Source organism: Nyctibius grandis, chromosome 14, assembly GCF_013368605.1.
Source record: "Nyctibius grandis isolate bNycGra1 chromosome 14, bNycGra1.pri, whole genome shotgun sequence".
Lineage (NCBI taxonomy): Eukaryota > Metazoa > Chordata > Aves > Nyctibiiformes > Nyctibiidae > Nyctibius > Nyctibius grandis.
Genome location: NC_090671.1, coordinates 15,087,078 through 15,104,842, shown reverse-complemented (window position 1 = coordinate 15,104,842; position 17,765 = coordinate 15,087,078). Strand labels below are relative to the sequence as shown.

At 62.3% G+C, this 17,765-nt stretch overlaps 1 protein-coding gene across 2 annotated transcripts in view; it reads right to left on the bottom strand.

Moving 5' to 3' along the window:
* The window catches only part of MYO18B (myosin XVIIIB), a 56,969-nt gene extending 39,434 nt beyond the window's left edge, over positions 1 to 17,535 (bottom strand). For both annotated transcript variants that reach the window (XM_068412284.1, XM_068412285.1), the window contains exons 1-15: positions 17,430 to 17,535; positions 16,229 to 16,288; positions 15,396 to 15,526; positions 14,233 to 14,952; positions 13,922 to 13,988; positions 13,633 to 13,745; positions 13,282 to 13,479; positions 12,539 to 12,737; positions 11,905 to 12,047; positions 11,038 to 11,138; positions 10,463 to 10,526; positions 9,851 to 9,995; positions 3,672 to 3,842; positions 2,897 to 2,987; positions 653 to 845 (exon numbers count right to left, since the gene is read on the bottom strand). In XM_068412284.1, coding sequence (XP_068268385.1) covers positions 653 to 845; positions 2,897 to 2,987; positions 3,672 to 3,842; positions 9,851 to 9,995; positions 10,463 to 10,526; positions 11,038 to 11,138; positions 11,905 to 12,047; positions 12,539 to 12,737; positions 13,282 to 13,479; positions 13,633 to 13,745; positions 13,922 to 13,988; positions 14,233 to 14,952; positions 15,396 to 15,526; positions 16,229 to 16,265 — 2,373 coding nt within the window. In that variant the 5' untranslated portion in view covers positions 16,266 to 16,288; positions 17,430 to 17,535. The remainder of the gene's footprint in view (positions 1 to 652; positions 846 to 2,896; positions 2,988 to 3,671; positions 3,843 to 9,850; positions 9,996 to 10,462; positions 10,527 to 11,037; positions 11,139 to 11,904; positions 12,048 to 12,538; positions 12,738 to 13,281; positions 13,480 to 13,632; positions 13,746 to 13,921; positions 13,989 to 14,232; positions 14,953 to 15,395; positions 15,527 to 16,228; positions 16,289 to 17,429) is intronic.
* Positions 17,536 to 17,765: the final 230 nt, after the last annotated feature.

The window sequence follows — 17,765 nt, the reverse complement described above, 5'->3', positions numbered from 1 at the left end:
TGCAGGCGTTGTTTCCCGTCCTCAAGCGAGGGCTCCAGGCTGCGAATCCCTGGCTGCGGGGCTCACCCCAGCTCCAGCACCCGCTCCTGACCGCCCGTCATGAGCCCGCTGCCATTTCAAGCTCGGCCAGTAACGACATATTCATCACCAGCGACGAGCACAAATATACTTGCTTGGCACAAGTGACGTGTGACTATTAAGCCATGGGAATTCACCTATTTTCCCAGGGCTAGAGGTATTAAAGTAACTAACTCCTGCGAGCCTAATAAGCTCTTCTCTGCTTGTAGATTTACCAGCAGCTTATTTTTGCAATAATTTATCATTTTCCTTTCTATTCTCTATTATTCATCACCTGAGGAAAAGCTCAGCTGCACCAACAGAAGGACGCAAAGCCTCCTGAGCTGGAACGAGCCTGCCCAAAGAGATGCCCAGGCAGCTCTGGCATGTCAGAAACACCCAAGAGGATCCGTGATCGGGGCAGTGGGGGGACGAGAGACCTGGCTCAAGGCTCCCACTCCACACAGACCCCCCATTTCTGCCACACTCTGCCATTAAAGCTGCTGAAGTGTTACTCGGTCACACCACGGAGGGCATGGGGACCCGCTGGGTCAACAGCAGCCCCGTCCCCAGGCGCTGAGCCCTCGCCTCTCACCTCTCTGTACCGCTCCATCTCCGAGACGAAGGTTTTCTCGTAGAAAAGGGCCTGCAGCCGCTCGTGCACGTAGTTGTGGCAGAGCTCTTCGAACGTCGCCGCCCGCTCGCCCCGCTGGTGCCGCGGGTTGAGGAAGCCAGGAGTGTCCACCACCGCGATGGAGGCCATGGAGAGGTGCTGGGAGGAGAAAGACCTGGGGAAAGAGTCACACACACCACAGGGTTTACCCATGGCCACATCTGAGCTCTGCCTTGGAGGTGACACTCCTCCTCCCCCCGACGTGCACGTCCCTGGGTGGGCACCGTCCCACGCAGCAGCGACCAGCCCAGCGCTCCCCGTCTCCCCGTGTCTCCGGTCAGGGAGGACCCACACCTCCTGGCACAGCTCGTTTGCTTCTCCCTTACGCTTCACCCACCTCTTCTGTGACCTACTCAAGCCAGCGTCTCCTCCCAGCCTGGATGGAGACGCAGGGCACGGGCTGCCCCTGACCTGGCCGGCGGGGTGGGACGAGCCGCCCTTCCCACGCCTGGCCCCATCCTGGTGCTCTGGTTAGGTAAAGCACTACATCTTCACCCAAACGTGTTCAGTTGGATGGACCAGTTGGTTTGAAAAGTGGCTAAACTGGCGCATGACACCAGCACTGAGGACAAGGTGAGTGTCCAAAGCCCTGGCTGCCGCGCTGCCTGCGGCGTTCCTGCAGGAGAAGCCACCAATGTTCAGCTCCTGAGGAAACCTCTAAGAGGAACCCTAGCCCGGACCATGCATGATCTGAGAAGCAGATATCAAGGGGCTTCTTGGGAGAAACAGAGATGCTGTTCACTTCTTAAAACGTTGCTTGCAGCCATTTCCAGTATTTCAGATAAGGACAGCAGGGGAGTCCGACCCCGAGAAACCCCTGAGGTTGGTTTCAGTGCACATTTCTGACACAGCCATCGTGCTGTGCTGCTTCCCCAGCAGCCCCCCGCTGCTTCGGCCACACGGAAGGAGATGTGTTTGTCCTCGACAGCAAGGCACCAAGGACACCAGCACCTCCGTGAAAGCACAGGGTTGGATGAAGAAACAAAAGTGTATTTATGGATTGCTTGCAGAATTTCACAGCAGCCCCCTCCTGCAGCCAGAGTTGAAAAGATTCACGTTCACCATCACCTCAGTGAGGAACCAGCATTTTCATGATGCGCTGCAGCGTGCCTCTTCACCTGGGTCATTGTTGCAGTGGTTTAATAGGCTTTAGTGGGCTGCTGTGCAAAATAGAGATGGGCAAAACAAAGCTACCTTTAAAGGGAAGAGGGGACCCGGGACACATCCCGCGTTAATGCTGTTATCCAGGAGAATCAGCAACACTTTGCCCTTCTGTCAGCCCTTACAGCACCAGCAGCAATCTCCCTTTGGAAGGTGGTTGCTAGGAATTACAATAAAAATATTCAACCGCAGGTTAAAATAAACCTGCAGCGACAACACGGAGTATTTTTGGGCACCAGCTTTTCTGCGGTTGCTGACTTCAACAGACTGAGTTGTGCATCAGCACCGAGGAAACGGAACGGTTCGGGGCCTGATCCTCACCCCGGTGATAAATTATTCCATTTATCCAAATAGATCATTTTGGATTTACAGCACCCGGAGAAAGAGGACATCAGGACACAGAGGATGTCCTTCCCATCCCGGCTCTCCAGATGGAGATAAGCAGAGTGAGGACAAGCCCCCAGGGCAGAGGAAGATGCCAGACCCTCTCACTCTGGACACCTCCATCCTCTCCTGTGATCAAGCTTTTACCACGAAGCGACTCCTACCACACATCTGCAGGGCTCGCTGTGGGACTGGTTTAGTGCTCTGCCCGTACTGGTAACCTTGACTGCAGTCTCCAAAGTCACAACTATCACTAACAGGCAGCCGGGCTGCTCCTCTCGGGGCTGCGGTGCCCTGCTCCCCGCTGCTCGGCACCTCTGCCCATGGTGCTGCCCTGTCTCCATGCCAGGCTGCCCCGTCCCCGTGCCAGGCTGCCTGTGCTGCCCCCGGAGGCACAGAGACTGCTGCTCCGTGGGGCCCCTTGTCCCCAGTGCCAGCTCGCACGGGGCCGACAGCCTGTGGAGGGTCCCAAGTGCCAGCTCTCCCCCATGGAGGTTTTCAGATAATTTTCTCTCTTTCAGCAGGCAGCGGTTGCCTGCCCCCAGCACAGGCTCCTCCCCAGCAGCCCCAGAAGGAGCCGTCGCCCCCAGACACCCCCAGCAGCACCCGGCAGCTCCGTACCTGTTGATCAGCGAGACGACCGCAGCAAAGAGCTCCTCGTAGAGACCCGAAGCCATCCCCTCCACGCACTCCACACCCGTCATCTTCGGCCCTGGCACAGGCAGAGAGAGGAGGAGGAGGCAAAGACATGTCATTTATTTCCAGCCGAGTTCAGCCCACGTGGAGCCAAGCCAGGACCAGGGGGATGCCCTCCTTCGGGGCAGGACCCCCCGTGCAGCCCCCAGCCTCGGCCGGGCACGGCACCGCTCCGGCCACACAGCCCGTGCGTGCCCACCCGCCTGCCCTCCGCCCCTCTAGCCCCTCCTGCCTAACGTGTATCTAAGAAATAAAACCACTGCCATGTTCAAGGCCAGTTCTGCAAGTTCTTGCCTTTATCGGAATAACTTAAGCAATAATAAGGGGCTGACCTGAAAGTTGTGCTAGATCTACCCCCGTGAACGAGATCCGTGTATTAATTGGAGGTTTACAGTGGGCACAGGGAAGGGTGCCCACCCTGGTTTGGGGTTTTCCCCCCCTTTTCCAGGGAGAGCTCTCACAGCATTAAGCCACATCCCTCCTCTGCCAGGGGCATTATCTGAATTCTCCTGATCTCTGGGTGTCCCTAAGGAGTGACCGGCAGGGTCAGCAGTAGAGCTGAGGGGAGCTGCGTGACAGAGCATAATGATTTCATTAATATGAATATACTTATATGGACCTCATCGCCTGAAAGTCCAGAGCAGCACCCAGCACTGCACCTCCCCATCCCCCATAAATAAAGGGACCAGCACCCCGGTACCTGCCGGGCTCTCCTCGGCCGGGGGCAGCCGGCTGCCACGCGCCGTCACCTGCGCCAGGATCTGCTTCAGGTGGTGCTTGAAGACGGCCGTGGTGAGCTCCTCCAGGTCGCAGCCCAGCACCTCCGCCGCCTTGCTCGCGCACTCGAACTTCATGAACTGCTTCCTGCCAACTGGGGAGGGGGACGCGGGGGGCACGAATGGGTCAGGCAGAGCCAGCCCCTGCGTGCAACCCCTCCAAATCAAACCCAAATAAACCCCAAAAGGGCTGCTGTTGGCAGCACGGGATGGGGAGGGGGGCGAGGGGCTGTACCGCTGCACCCCACTGTCCTGCCTCCCCTCGCATCCCTAGCAGGCGGTTTCAGACCCTGGGGCAATGGCACTGTGGACCCCAGCCTGGAAATGCCCCTGGGGCACCGAGGTGGCTGGGGCAGAGCAGGCAGGAGTCATGCCAGGGGCAGGGAGGGGGCCTCTGCCCCCAGCATCGCCTGGACGCCTCGCTGAGACGGGGATGCAGAGCGGCTGTAAATCATCCCACATCCTTGTTTTTTTTGGTCAGAAGACAGTTCAAAATTTTAAGGACCTCAAAACACAGAATCCCAGACTGGTCTGGGTTGGAAGGGACCTTAAAGCCCATCCAGCTCCAACCCCCTGCCATGGGCAGGGACACCTTCCACCAGACCAGGTTGCTCCAAGCCCCATCCAACCTGGCCTTGAACACTGCCAGGGAGGGGGCAGCCACAGCTTCTCTGGGCAACCTGGGCCAGGCTCTCACCACCCTCACAGCAAAGAATTTCTTCCTAAGATCTCATCTCAATCTCCCCTCTTTCAGTTTAAAACCGTTCCCCCTCATCCTGTCACTACTTGCCCTTGTAAAAAGCCCCTCTCCAGCTTTCCTGTAGCCCCTTCAGGTGCTGGAAGGTCTCCCCGGAGCCTTCTCTTCTCCAGGCTGAACAGCCCCAACTCTCTCAGCCTGTCTCCAGAGCAGAGGGGCTCCAGCCAAATCAATGCTTTTGAACCTGTTTTCCCTGCTATAGTGCTCCCCAGGTGCTCAGAGCATCCCACCTGCCCAGCAAGACCAGGCGGAGGAGAGACCTGCTCCAAGGAGAGGTTTTGAGGCGACACAGAGCAGGTCAGGGACCAGGCGACCACGCAGCGTCCCCAGGCTGCTGCGTCCCAGGAACACCGGGCACTTCAAGAGCCTCAGTGGAGCAAACCACCAGATGCGTTGATGGAAGCTGATGGGATTACGAACCAATCCCTGGAAATCCCGGATCACCTTCCCCAGCCCCGGCGATGTCTGCTGTCCCCGGCAGCAGCACTGCCCCCAGCGCCGCCAGCAAGCGGAGCCGGTACACAGCATTCATCCAGCAACAGCAATTCCAGCTTAACGATTAAAATCAACAGGGAAGCGATCGGCAGGGTGAATCCTTTTACAAATCCAGGAAGGAAAGGTGCTGGGGAGGTAGTTGGTGTGCTCAGGAACGCAGCGGGACGGAGATGGCCTCATCCCTGCCAGCCCCACAGGGGACCGGGGTCCCCGGCTCCTGGCCAAGGCGATGCACAAAGCAGCAAAAAGCCCTGTTGCCTGGGGCCAGGGGGCTGCTTCACAGCACACCCACCTCATCCCCCGCTTTCCCTTCCCCTTTGATCTTTTCCCACTATTTTTTATTCTGACTGAAGGACTCCGACATCAAGGGCTGTGCTGGAGCGGAGGAATCGCCTCAACAATCCAGGCTTTGATTTATTTTGTTTTCACTTGGATTTCCCTGAGCTGGCCAGACAGAGGCTGATCCCCGTCAGACAGAAGATCTCACATGCTGCCATATGCCGGGGAGCGGAGGGGCTGGGGGGCCAGGGCTGCAGAGACCTGCCCCGGCGGCCAGCGTCCCCCAGCCAGCATCCCATACCAACAGCTCCAGCACCCCATACCAACAGCTCCAGCACCCCATACCAACAGCTCCAGCATCCCATACCGACTGCTCCAGCATCCCATTCCAACAGCTCCAGCATCCCATACCAACAGCTCCAGCATCCCACACCGACCGCTCCAGCATCCCATGCTGACCACTCCAGCATCCCACACCAGCCGCTCCAGCAGCCCCGGGACGAGCGAGGGGCCCCGCTCAGCCCAGCCTGCTGCCGTACAAACCCTTCCCAACGGAGCAGTTCCAAGTGGGGAACCAGCCTTGCGCCCGGCGTTGCTCCCGGGGGGCAGACACCCCGCTGCTCCGAGCAGAGGGGAGCAGCTCCGTGTTCCACACCTCCACAGAACCCCACCGTCGCTGCCTGAGCAGCGCACGGTGCCGGGCAGGCACCACTTCACACTTCATAAAATATAAACAGCAGCAACAGCGCGCAGCCCTCCTGGGTGTAATGTGACCACTGCAAAACACACCAGCTTTAACACCTAAAAGGTAATTACTTGGGCCCATTTAATATTTAAGAGAAGCGGTAGGGAAATACAGGGCCAGCCCCAGCTACGTCTCACTCGCGTGCTGGGCAGCGGCTGCGTTTCTATTTTTTATTTCAATTCAGGGAGTGGGGGGAGCAGCAGGGAAGCCCGGAGGGGCTGGATGCTGGCCCCCCATCCCAGCCCCGTGCTGGTACCCATCCACCTGCCTTCCCGAGCCCCCCCGCCTGCATGGGGCACACCTTGTCAGCCTGTCCTTTTTCTTCTGCTTATTTTGTCATTAAAACATCTGCACCGCTAACGGGACAAATAAAAAAGCCCATTTGTTCCTCTTTATTACCCTGGGAGGGGACAGGGAGAGCGAGGAGGCTCGTCCTGGCTTGAATGCTTAATTTATTTGTCCTGCACTAAATTCTCCAGTCTATTTTCTGTCGACCCGCTGCCTGATGTACAACATATTAAAGCCCATATATAACAAAGGGAAGAGCTCTGTAATAGCATGATTAAAGAAATCTGCCATTCTGGCTGCATTTCCCCGACTGTTTGCAATAAAGATGTCAGAGCGCTGAACAGATAGGGCCATAACTCGGCGTGTGGGGAGACAGCCCGCCCGGACCGGGAGCCGTGGTGGCGACCATAAAAACCTCCACGAAGGAGAGGCAATGTCAGCAGGGACCCCCGAGCCGCCCCCGAGGAGCTCAGCCAGGACTGCGGCTGCTCTGAGCCCCCCACCACGGGCAGGACACGGGGGACAACCAGCTCCGAGGCCGAGCAGGGACGCGCCGGGGCGCAGCCCCCCGAGACCCCGCTGGTTCTCCCTCTGAGTCCCTGCACCTCCTCGCTTTGCGGCCCCAGGCAGCAGACACTGGAGCTCTGCCTGGTTTGTGCTCCAAAGCGGGGTCCCCCTGCCCCGGGGAGCGCAGGACGTGCTGTTCTGCCTAAATCCTCTTGCCTGGGGCAACGAAATCCTGAGGATTTCCCCCAGTGCCCAGAGGCTGCGGCTGGATGGTCCCTGCAGACCCTGTCACCTCGGTTTAGGTCAATCCCATGAAGCCATCAGGCTTCCCCAGGACAAACCTCTTGCTCCTGCGGGTTGTACGAGGTGCAGAGAGGCACCGTCCTGGGGAAAAGGAAACTTGCAGAATCAGGTAAAGCAAAGCTCAAGCAGAGGATGCGCCGGTCCCTGCTTTTAGCAACAGGCAGCTATCAGGGAAAACCTGAGCGTTGAGCTGGGGTGGAACTAAGAACAAAGTGTCATTCCCACATCGATTAAGGAAAGGTCACTGCATCTCCGGGGCTGCAAAACAGCAGCGATAACGCGGGTTTAAGGCTTTTTTCTCAGCTCATAAGTCACCCGAGTCCCCTCCTGACTGACATCTCGGGAAGCTGCATCATTAACGCCCATCAGGTCCTGCCAGGTGCTGGTGGACGTCCCCGTTACCGTGGTTGGCTAAATGGCTTCCAGCCCTTCTGGAAACTTCCCCTTTCACAGAGCTAAGAGGGTGTTCCAGGGGGTTTCACCCTGCTGCTCCCACCAGCCCCATCTGCCTGCAGACCCCGGGGAGGCACAGCAGGGCAAAACGCACCCCGGGGCTCAGCCCCTCCTGCTCCAGCCCCATCTCCCAAACCCCTCGCTGCCTCGGTTCCCTGGGTTTGAAGCGGGGATGCTCATCTCCTGCCTCCCACGGGTGCGACGCTGCCGCGGTGGGGCTGTGCGGGACCCAGCCTGGGCTGCGCCGCCAGCTCAGGCACTGACCCCTTGCTACTTGCTGGGGGTCTCCCCTACCAGACCCCCAAATCCCCCCTGGGTGCCTGGGCGCTCCCATCCCTCTGCCCTCGGGGATGGTGGTGCAGGGAAGCGGCCCCATCGGCGCAGCGACGCGGGATGGCGGCGGATGCAGGATGCTGCCGTGGCGCTGCCGACCCCCGCAGGGTTTGGGGGGCTCAGAGCCCCCCTGGCCCAAGCAGCAGCTCCAGTTCCCCCTGCACTGCTGCTCTTCAGGTTTTCCTCCACCCAAGGGGTTCAGGCTGCTTTATTGTTATAACAGCCAGCAAAAGGGACAGCGTGGGAGCGAGCTGAATGCCGACCCCCAGCTGTGCCCGACACCTCCTTCCTGGTTACAGAGGGGATGAATACACGGAGATACGTAAGGTTCTGCAGCCACAAAGGGGATGGGAAGCACTCGGGTGAATGGGAGCCTGGATGCCCCGCTGGCCTTCGGCTGGCAGGCTGCTGAGCCGCTCTAACACGGTTCAAAGGCAACGGGGCAGAGCAGCCTTTTGAAATTCAACCTTTTTTCCTTGGTGTTTTTCTAGCTGCAACCGTATTTTCCACTCTCAGCCAGAGCGAGGTGGTGTTATTCCCTCCTGTTGTATTCCTGCCAGCAGCAGAGGGGAAAAAAGGTGCGTTTAAGCAGCCGGAGCACGGCACGTGCCGGGGCTGCCATCACGGGGACAGAGGCTGCAGAGCCTGGCTGCGCCCCTGAATGCTGGTGAAAAGCCAGCGATGAGGCTCCCTTCGGTGAGATTTCAAGGAGAGGATTTTGAATATACGACTTCAAAGTGCATGAAAGGGGAAGGGAAGAGGCAGCTCCAAGGGGACAGGTTCAACCACATTAAAAGAGTCCTCGCCCCCACTGAGACTTTCGCTCCATCCAGCTTTGATCCATTTTTTATCCATATTTCCTTTCATTTCTCCCCTTTTGTTGACGCCCGATGGGGGAATCAATACGAGAGTGAGCGATGCTGAGACATGCTCTGGTTGTTAATGCCATACCCAAGCCCCCTGCGAGGCCACGAGCCCTGGGCCTGCTATTAGCATTCCTATTCATGCTGAAATAACCACGGCAAGATTTGCTGAACGCAGCACTGGAGTCACCTCCAGTGACTCGCGGGATGCTCAGGCAGTTTGAGCTCAGCTCAGCCAGCAAAGCCTCCGTGGCCACCACAGTCCCCATCCCTTCACCTGCCTCGGAGCTGGTCACTCCGAATGAGGCGCATCTCCAAAAAACTCCCCAGGCAGAAGGACTTTCTGGTGTTTTGCCAATAACCTCATCCCACACTTCAGCCTCACGCAGCAGGGTCATTAGGGGAGATGGAGACGGGGAAAGAGAACACCAGAGAGGAGGAGAAAGGGAACTCGCTGTAAGCAACGACAGCATTCATCCTTTTAAAATAATTAATAAATGAATAATGGCATAAATTACCATAAGATGTGTTATGACGTGTTGCAGAGACATTTATAAATGTCTATGGCTTAGTTTACAGCAGCCTTTATGCAGCTCTCGTAAATTGAAGCGTGTAAATCAATGTGGCTGTCCCAAAAATGGGTTAGAGCACATCTTAAAATAATTTATAAGGGATAAGGCAATTCCTATACGCCTGTATTAACAAAGCCTTTATAAACACAATCTTCATCCAGACTCGCCCTGTTATAATTCAGTTACTGCGTGAGGCACTCAAGGGGTGATAAAATTATCGCTACCTGATGCTGACCCTTCGCAGTGTCGTCGGGGACAACGTGCCACCAGATGAGTTACCCAGCCTGCTCCTTCCCCCAGGGCTGGCACAAGGCGATGCCTGGCAGCCCCCGTCCTGTCCGCACGCGGGGCAGGACACCAGCACGCAGCATCGCCCAGCTCCCACACAGAGCTCGGAGCCACCGCCCGAGCAACCGCCTCCGGGCGAGCATCGCTGGGACCTGCTTCCTCACCCTCCCCTAACCCCCGGCACCGAGACAAGGTACGAGGCACGCAGAGGCTGCCTTACCTTTGCAGGCGCCGGCGGCTCCCAGGTGGTAGATGCCGGCTAAGACGCGCCAGATGGCCACCTGCTCCTCCGCCGTGATGCCCAGCGTGCCCATGGCAGCCCGGAGCTGGGCGAACGCCGCCGCCGCTCTCTGCTTCTCCTCAGGCTGCAGCAGAAAGAGATGGGAGGGGAAACGTCACCGCCTCTGCCAGAGCATCCCGGGCTCTGGGGACAGGGGGATACAGGGATACACATAGGGGGGGTGCAAAAGGGAGTGTGAAAACACTGTGGCCAGCAAGGAAAAGACAATAAGGGACCCTAGGAACAGTCTGGACAGGAGTGGGAGAAGCCCCTAGCAGGCTCCTCAAGAGCCTTGTGTTAGGAGCCAGCCCAGGTACGGTTTCTCCTTGTACACCACCACACAATTCCCCCTCCAGGAGTGTCTACCCCGGGGGTAGTCAGAGGGGGCTGGAGGCTTTTCAGGCAGACCCATCCTCACACCCCGACATTTGCCCCCTCCCTCCATGCGCCCTGTACAGCAACATCATCCCGAGTCACCCAGCAGCCGAGGACCCCGACACGTCCCCTAACGGAGGGTGGCGAAGGGCTGCAGCGTCCCTTGTTTCTGCCCACCTTGGAGAAGGGCTGGATCCCAAAGGAGTTGCTCTCAGCTGCCTGGTGCAAGTGCAGCATCGTCCTGGAAGCAGTTACAGAACATGAGACCCAGGCTCCCTCCTGCCCCAGCACCGCCCAGACCCCCAGCCCTCTCCTTGGGGAGCATCTCTGACCCCCACAGAGACCCTTTGCCTTTACAGCCGCATCCGAGGGGCCCCATCAGGAAAAGCTCCCGTGGCTCTGCCCCACGCACGGGGACGGAGCCGGCACCAGCCGTGCCAGGACCCTGTGCCTGGGGCAGCCCGGGGACACGCAGCCTGTGGGGAAAGCCAGAAGGGAGCAGGGAAAGGGGCCTCTGTGTCATTTGATCCACCCAATTTCAGTGAAGGGGCAAAAAAAAAAGCACCAGAAAATGCCCCTATTTCCTAGAAAATCTCTTAATATGTAAGTGTATAAAAATCCCTGCGGCATCACTAATGGGATCATCCTCACAATGTCTTTCTTATCAGAGGGCTCTCAAAAACCACATTGCTGGAGCAAACTTGGGTGCAAATCCCAGGGGAGCCCCTCGGCGTTGGGGTGCCCGTACCCACCTGTGTGCCGCATCCAGCCCCGCCAGCAGCAGGGCGAAGACGTTGAAGCTGCTCTCTCCGTGGGGCTGCTGGGCGACGCGGGCCCTCTCCAGCAGCATGGTCTGGGGAGGGAGCAGAGGCGGGCGTGAGCAGCAGCCCCCGGGGAAGGGACAGCCCCGCAGCGCGGGCAGGGTGGCCAGTGTGTCCAGGCACATGGGGAAGAGTGGGGACAGTGGATGGGGAGATGCTACTGGGAGCTGCCAAGGAGGGGCTGGGTTTCTCCTCGCAGAGCCCCGGCTGGCTTTGGAGGCTGCTCCTGCCCGGGGCTGTGTGAGCCGAATCGCACCCAGGGGTGCGTCGGGGGCAGCGATCAGCGCATGGGTGCAACACCCACGGTCCCTGCCCACCTCCGAAGGTCTGGGCAGCGTGATGGCCCTAACTGACCCTACAGCCTATGTCCCAGCAAGGGATAAGCTGTTGCCAGGGACTGAGACAAGCCCCAGAAGCAGACACCGGCTCCAGCCCTCTCCTCCATCACACGAGGCCTGTGGGCACGGGCAGCTCTGATTGAAGGGCCTTGGCATGACAGCCCTGATGGTGATAAACGCCCCCAGACGCTTCTGCTCAAGGCCGATGTGTGAGGTGCTGCTAATGAAATGCTGAATTATACATCTCCTCATGAACATTTCATTGCGGCGCCGTTCTGTGCTCCCTGCCAGGGGAGGGGACTGCGGAGACCCCACCACGCTGCTGCCAGAGCTCCGGCCCAGCTGCCATCTGGGGCACCTTTGGTCCCGGGAGAAGCAGAGCGCAGCATCGCTCCCCTGCCCCTCCCCAGGACCCCCCCTTCCAGCCACAGCCCTCCCGCCTCACCAGGCCACGGGGTACCTGGAGGTGAGCAGCGGTTATCCGGCCGGTGGCACTGAAATCCAGCGACAGGACCATGGAGAAGCGCGTGGAGCTGCTGCTGTGGCCGGTGGTCACTGACCCGAAGGCTCCCAGCACTGTGAACATCGCCTGGATCTTCTCCACTGCAAAACCAGCACCGGCAGCCCCTGAGTCGCTCCCGTGCTCGCCAGGAGAGCCCGACCCCACCAGTGCTGCACCAGGGCGGCCTCAGGGCTGCCGTCTCCTCCTGGCTGCACCTCCTGGGGTCTGTCCCAGCACACGGGGACCCGGAGCACCAGCTGGGCATGGGGTTAGCATCCTGCACCGTGAGAGCACGCGTGCGCTGGCTGGGGGGGACATGCCACCCTGCTCCAGGCCGGTCGTCAGCCCTTTGCAAGAGCACGGTGTACCCGGGGCTCACCTAGCCCTCCGAAACCCAAACCTGCTTCCTCTCGTGTCACCAGTAACTTTACCAGACAGGACAAGTGCTGCCCCAAGCACGCAAGTGATTCCCTTCTGGTGCTTACTTGGGTGTTCATCAAAATAGCAAATAGTGACTCTGCCCATCACCAAGTACCCCGCAGCGCCCACCCGGCCCCGTACCTGGAACCCTGCTGCCCACGCTGCCCCGTACCTGACACCCTGCCGTCCACGCTGCCCGCCGTGCCCACCAGGTACTCCAGGACGCTCCGGCAGCACACGGTCTTCCCAGCCCCGCTGCGCCCCAGGGGCACGATGGCCTGATCCTGCCGCTGCGTCAGCAGGTTCCTGTAGGCTCGGTGTGCCACGGAGCAGACGTGCGGGGCCGTGCTGTCCCGCTTCCCCCTGAACAACTGCGGGCGAGGAGAGAGTGAGAGAGCACGTCCCAAAACAGGCTCCTTGTAGAGAAAAAACTGAAGACGTGCCACCCTCAGGGTGGTGGTTTCTCCGCAGGGTGCAGACCCCAGGGGAAGCGCTGCCCAGCCCGGCCTCACCACACCAGCCCCAGGGAGGGTTGGGGACCAGGACCTGCTCCACTGGCCCATGCTCTGCCAAGCACCACCCCAGGCCCCGCACCCCGGCCTGTTCCCTCCCAGCCCCGGCACCCCGCGCTGCTCGGGGCTGCGGTCACGGCGGCACGGGGACCTTCTCCTGGAAACCGTGAAAAAGCCGGTGCTGGGAGCGGCGTCCAGCTAAAAGCATCCCCAGCCCCCAGTGCCTTCAGAGCATCCCGGTCCCCAGAGCTCCCCCACCCCATGCACCCCTGGTCCCCAGTGTCCCCGAGCCCCCCGCCCGCCCCGGCACGCGCTGTGACGGTCCCACGGTGCCACCTGCCGGCCCCGTCGCACCCACATCACCTCCCACGGATGGTCCCTGTCGCCCCACGGTCCCGCTCACCTTCCCCGAGCTGCTGCTGGTGGCAGCGCCGGGCCCAGTGGCCACCGGCCCGAGCCCTATGGCCACCAGCCCAGGTCCGGCGTAGGTGCAGGGCAGGCGGGCACGGTAGCGCTGGCGCAGCGTGTGCGCAGCGCTGCACAGGTTGAGGCTGAGCAGAGCGGCCAGGTCCTCGGCGAGGTCCAGGCTGGGGGGGTTGGCCTGTGGGAAGAGACCAGAGCCCCCCCGAGCTGTGCCATCACGGCACGGGCTGTGCCGGACCCCACTGCCACCCTGAGATGGTGGCCCCGGCAATGGGGCTGCCACGGGTCTAATCCTGCCTGGGCACGGCTCCCACCCCGGGAGGATGCTCACCCGCTGCACGCTGTCCTCGTCGACCTCGGTGACGCTGCCGTCCTCCTCCCGGCGCACCCGCACCCTCCCCGCCGGCAGCTCCGGTGTCCCCACGTCCGGCTTCAGCTGCGTGGCTGCAAGGAGAGGCCGGTGGGTCCCTCCTGCGTGGCACGGCCGAGGGGCCACCTCTGACCGCAGCCCCGCCGGGGCACGGCCGCGGCACCCGGCACCCACCCTGCTCCCGACCCACGGCCAGCCCGAAGGCAGCTCTTATCTGGGGCGCTGGAAAGGGCAGAGGAAGGCGAGTTACCGAGTGTGAAGCCGTCCCGCTGGACCAGCCAGACCTTCTCCGCTTCGTACCAAACGTCCCTCGGAGCCTGCGGGGAGCAGAGAGGGGAACCGTGAGGGAACCGGCCAAAAACTGAGCTGGACAAAGGGCACTTGCCCCCCGGACAGTGACACATCCAGCCAGCACCCCTGCCCCTCCTGGCCAGCCCAGGGGCACCTTCCCCCAGAGCCCAGCTGAGCCCACGCCAACGGGAATAGCTGCATGAAACCAGAGAGCTGGCACCAGTGTCCCCGAGACACAGGGGAACAGCCCAGCAGGGCTGCAGATGTTACCTGCTCCTTGTCCGTGCTCTCGCCCGTCTCCTCTTTGCTCTCTCCTGGCGCCTCTTTACCCTCTCCGGGCTCTTCCTTCACCTTTCCCACCTCCTTTGCCACATCTTCTGACTTTGCTTGGATCCCTCCCGGCTCCTCTTTGGGCCCCTCTGACTTGTTTGTAGTTTTTCCAGGCTTTTTGACCTCCCTTGGCTCCTTCTTGCCACCTCCAACATCTTTCTTCATCTTCTCCGGCTCTTTCCTGGCCGACCCCGGCTCCCTCCCGGCTCTCGCCTTGGCTGGGTGCTGCTCGTGGCTCGGGGGTGCCCCCCTCTCCTTCTCGGTGCTCTCGGGGCCCGGCGTGTCCCCCTCCTTTGCTGGGACTTTGCTGCAGCGCTGGGGGCCCTTGCTGGGTGCGGGGGCCGGGGGGCTGCCCCCCAGGCGGGGGTCCTTGGGGCTCTTCTCCACGCACGACGGTTTCGCTGCCTTGGGAGCCTCCGGGCGAGGGGTCTCTGCTGGTTTGGGGGCTGCCGGGCCGGGCGTGGGGGACGGGGCTTTGCTGGGGACAGCCCCAGGCGCAGCCCTGCCGGGCAGCAGCTCCTGGCGTGGGGGGGCCGGGACCCCCTCGTCCCGCTGCCCCTCTGCGTGCAGCCCGTTCTGCAGCGGCCGCCCCTCGCTGGCCACCTCTCCTCCGGCGCCTGGGGCCTCCCCGAGCCGGGCCTCGCCGTCCTCCCCCGCGGGCTGCCAGGCAAAGGAGAGGAGCCGGGTCCGACAGGGACAGGGCAAAAGGCCCGACCCCGGCCCTGGCCCAGGAGCCGCAGCCTGTGCCCAGCACAGCCCGGCAGGACACGGAGCTCCAGCCCTGACGCCCCACGCACTCCCCTTCCTGCGCCCAGTGACCCTCATGCTCTCCTTAACTACTCGCCTTCCAATTAAGCAAGCCAGGAAAGGCAAGTTGCATTAATGAAGCCTGCAGCACTAGTTGCCCAAGGCTGGTGACTAGCTGGGGCCGCAGCTGCGAGCCCATGCCTCGCCGTCCAACCCCCCCGGTACCACAGGGCCCCGCAGCCCCCCGAGGGACCGCTCTGAGCTGGGGACAGACGGGGACACCCGGCCAGCGCCCAGGCAGGACGCCCCGGCGCAGCGCAGGGCTCAGCGCCGCTCACCTCCTCTCTGCAGCTCACCTTGGTCTCCTTCTTCGCCTTCGCCTCCTTCTCGGTCTCCCGCACAAGCTGCCTGATGAACCCCCCGGGAATGACTGACAGGAGCAGGGGGGGTGCGGACGGCGGCGGCCCCCGGTCCTCGTCCCGGATCTGTGGGCAGGAGCAGAGGCTGGTTACGGGGCACAGCGCAGGAGCCCTGGCAGCGCCAGCCCCGTGGCGCGGTAGCAGCAGAGCAGCGGGGCACCAGCACCCCGCTCCACCAGCATGGTGGCCACAGGCATCTTGCAGGTTGCCAGTGAGGCCACGGGCCACCCCCGAGCACCAGGCTGCTGGGGGGATGCTGTGGGGAGCAGAAGCACCAAGATGAAAAGCCCCGCAGGGAAGCGCTGAAGTTTCTGCGTGCCACCAAGGGCTGGGGCCGCAGGGAGCCCGATGCCCAGCAGCTCTGGCATGGCCACGGGATGAACCGTCCCGAGTCCAGAAGCGGCTCCTGGCATCGTTGCAGCCACACGCAGACCCGCAGGTCCCCCTGTGCCAGGCCCCAAGCCAGAACCCGGCCCTGCTTCCCGCAGCTCCCGCAGCAAAGGGCTCTCCCAGCCGTGCCCCCGCGCAGCAGCGCCAGCGCCAAGCCCTGCACACTCAGCTGCGTGCCCCCAACAGCAGCCAAATCGCTCCAGCCACAACATCCAGGCTGCAGAGGTGCCGGGAGCGGGCAGGGGTGGGCACGGCAGGAGCAACGCGTGCATGGAGGCGAGGGGACATCATCCCCAGAGGCGTGCGGCAGGCTGGCTGCGGTGCGTCCCCCCGGGCAGCCCCAAAACGCCGCCGGTGCCACCCCAGACCGAGACTTTCCTTCTGCTCCCAGAGCGCGAGGCGCGAGGAGATGGCCATGGCGGCGGCGAGGCGGGACGGTGCTGTCCGGGCACAGGCGGAGAGAGAGAGAGAGTTAGCCAGGGGCTCCCGCTGGCCCCTGGGCCGGCAGCACCACGACCTTGCCAGCCATTGCCCCAGTCCGAGCTCACGGCATCGGGTGGAGCGTGGCAGCCCGGGCACTGAGGGGACAGGTCATTTGGCAGTGCTGGGGAGGGCACGGCCACCTGCAGCCACCTCCAGCCCCCGGCACGGCGAGGAGCCAGGAGGTGGTGGTACAGGGTGTCGGTGGCACTGGGGGGTGCTGGGACCCCCCTGCCCTGGGCTGGGTGGCACAGGGTGGCCGCGGGAGCCCGTCCGTGCCCCGTTTGGGGCTGACTCCGGCTTCACCTGTCGGGATCATTCACGCACCGAGCGGGTCGGGGCTGGCCTGGCCCTGCCGCTCGCGCCATCGCCTTGTACAGTAAAGGGCAGGAGCGGCCAGGAGCCGGCTCAGGAATGTCACTGCCCTTCTCGGGCGCCACGTGCCCTCGCTGCTGTTGGGGACTGGCTCTGTCCCCCACGCTGTTACCCCAGCCAGGGCTCTGTGGCCGTGGGGGACAGCCAGCCCCCAACGGCACAACCAAAGCCCTGAGCCCAGAGGGTGCCCAGGGGAGCACACCCAGCACCTGCCCGAGCGGGATCCTCAGTCCCTGCTCCGCGCATGGGGAAACTGAGGCATGGAGAGGGATGTGCCTCGACCAAGCACACAGCATGGCACCGACAAGGGCTGGGGTCCACCACCAATACCAGCTCCCCCGACCCGCAGAGCAGGATGTGGCCCCATTTGGGCCACAGCCGTTTGCATCTGGTCCGACACAGGAGCCGGCTGGGGACTCTCTCCTGCTGCCACCCCGGTGGGTGCCAAGAGCCGAGGCCATCAAGGGGGCCCTGGCCACCCTCCTGCACAGGGCAGGGAGCACTGTCCCCGTTCCCATCGCAGCCCTCCCGTGCACCTCTCCCCGGCACAGACCGGTGCCTGGGAGCTGCCCCCGGAGCCGGGGCTGCCGCTATCGCCATCCGTTCCCACCTAAAAATAGCCGTCCCCGCTGCAGGGCCCGGCCGGCTGCCAGCACACCCAGAACCCCCCGTTAGCACCCTGACCCCGACCCCCACCCCAAAGGCCCCCCCCCAGAGCGCCCGTACCTGGGTGGGGGGCTGCGGGCGCAGGGGGTGATGGCTCTGCCGCCGGCGCGGGACCCCAGCGAGCCGGAGAGCGAAGGCGGCGCGTGGGCGAGCGGTGGCAGCGGGGCAGCGTGCGCCTCCCCCCGCCGCCCCCCGCCACGGCGGCAGCTGAGGTGACACATGTCACTGCTAAAAATACCCGCGGCGGTGGCACCGGGGCCTCGGCTGAGGAGAGGCGACGGCACCGCGGGGCCCTTCCGCTGCCCGGCCGCTCTGCACACGCGTGTCACCCACGCCCTCCCGGCACACGTGTCCCTGACCCCCCTCTTCGCACCTTGGCACCCCACAGAAGTGGGG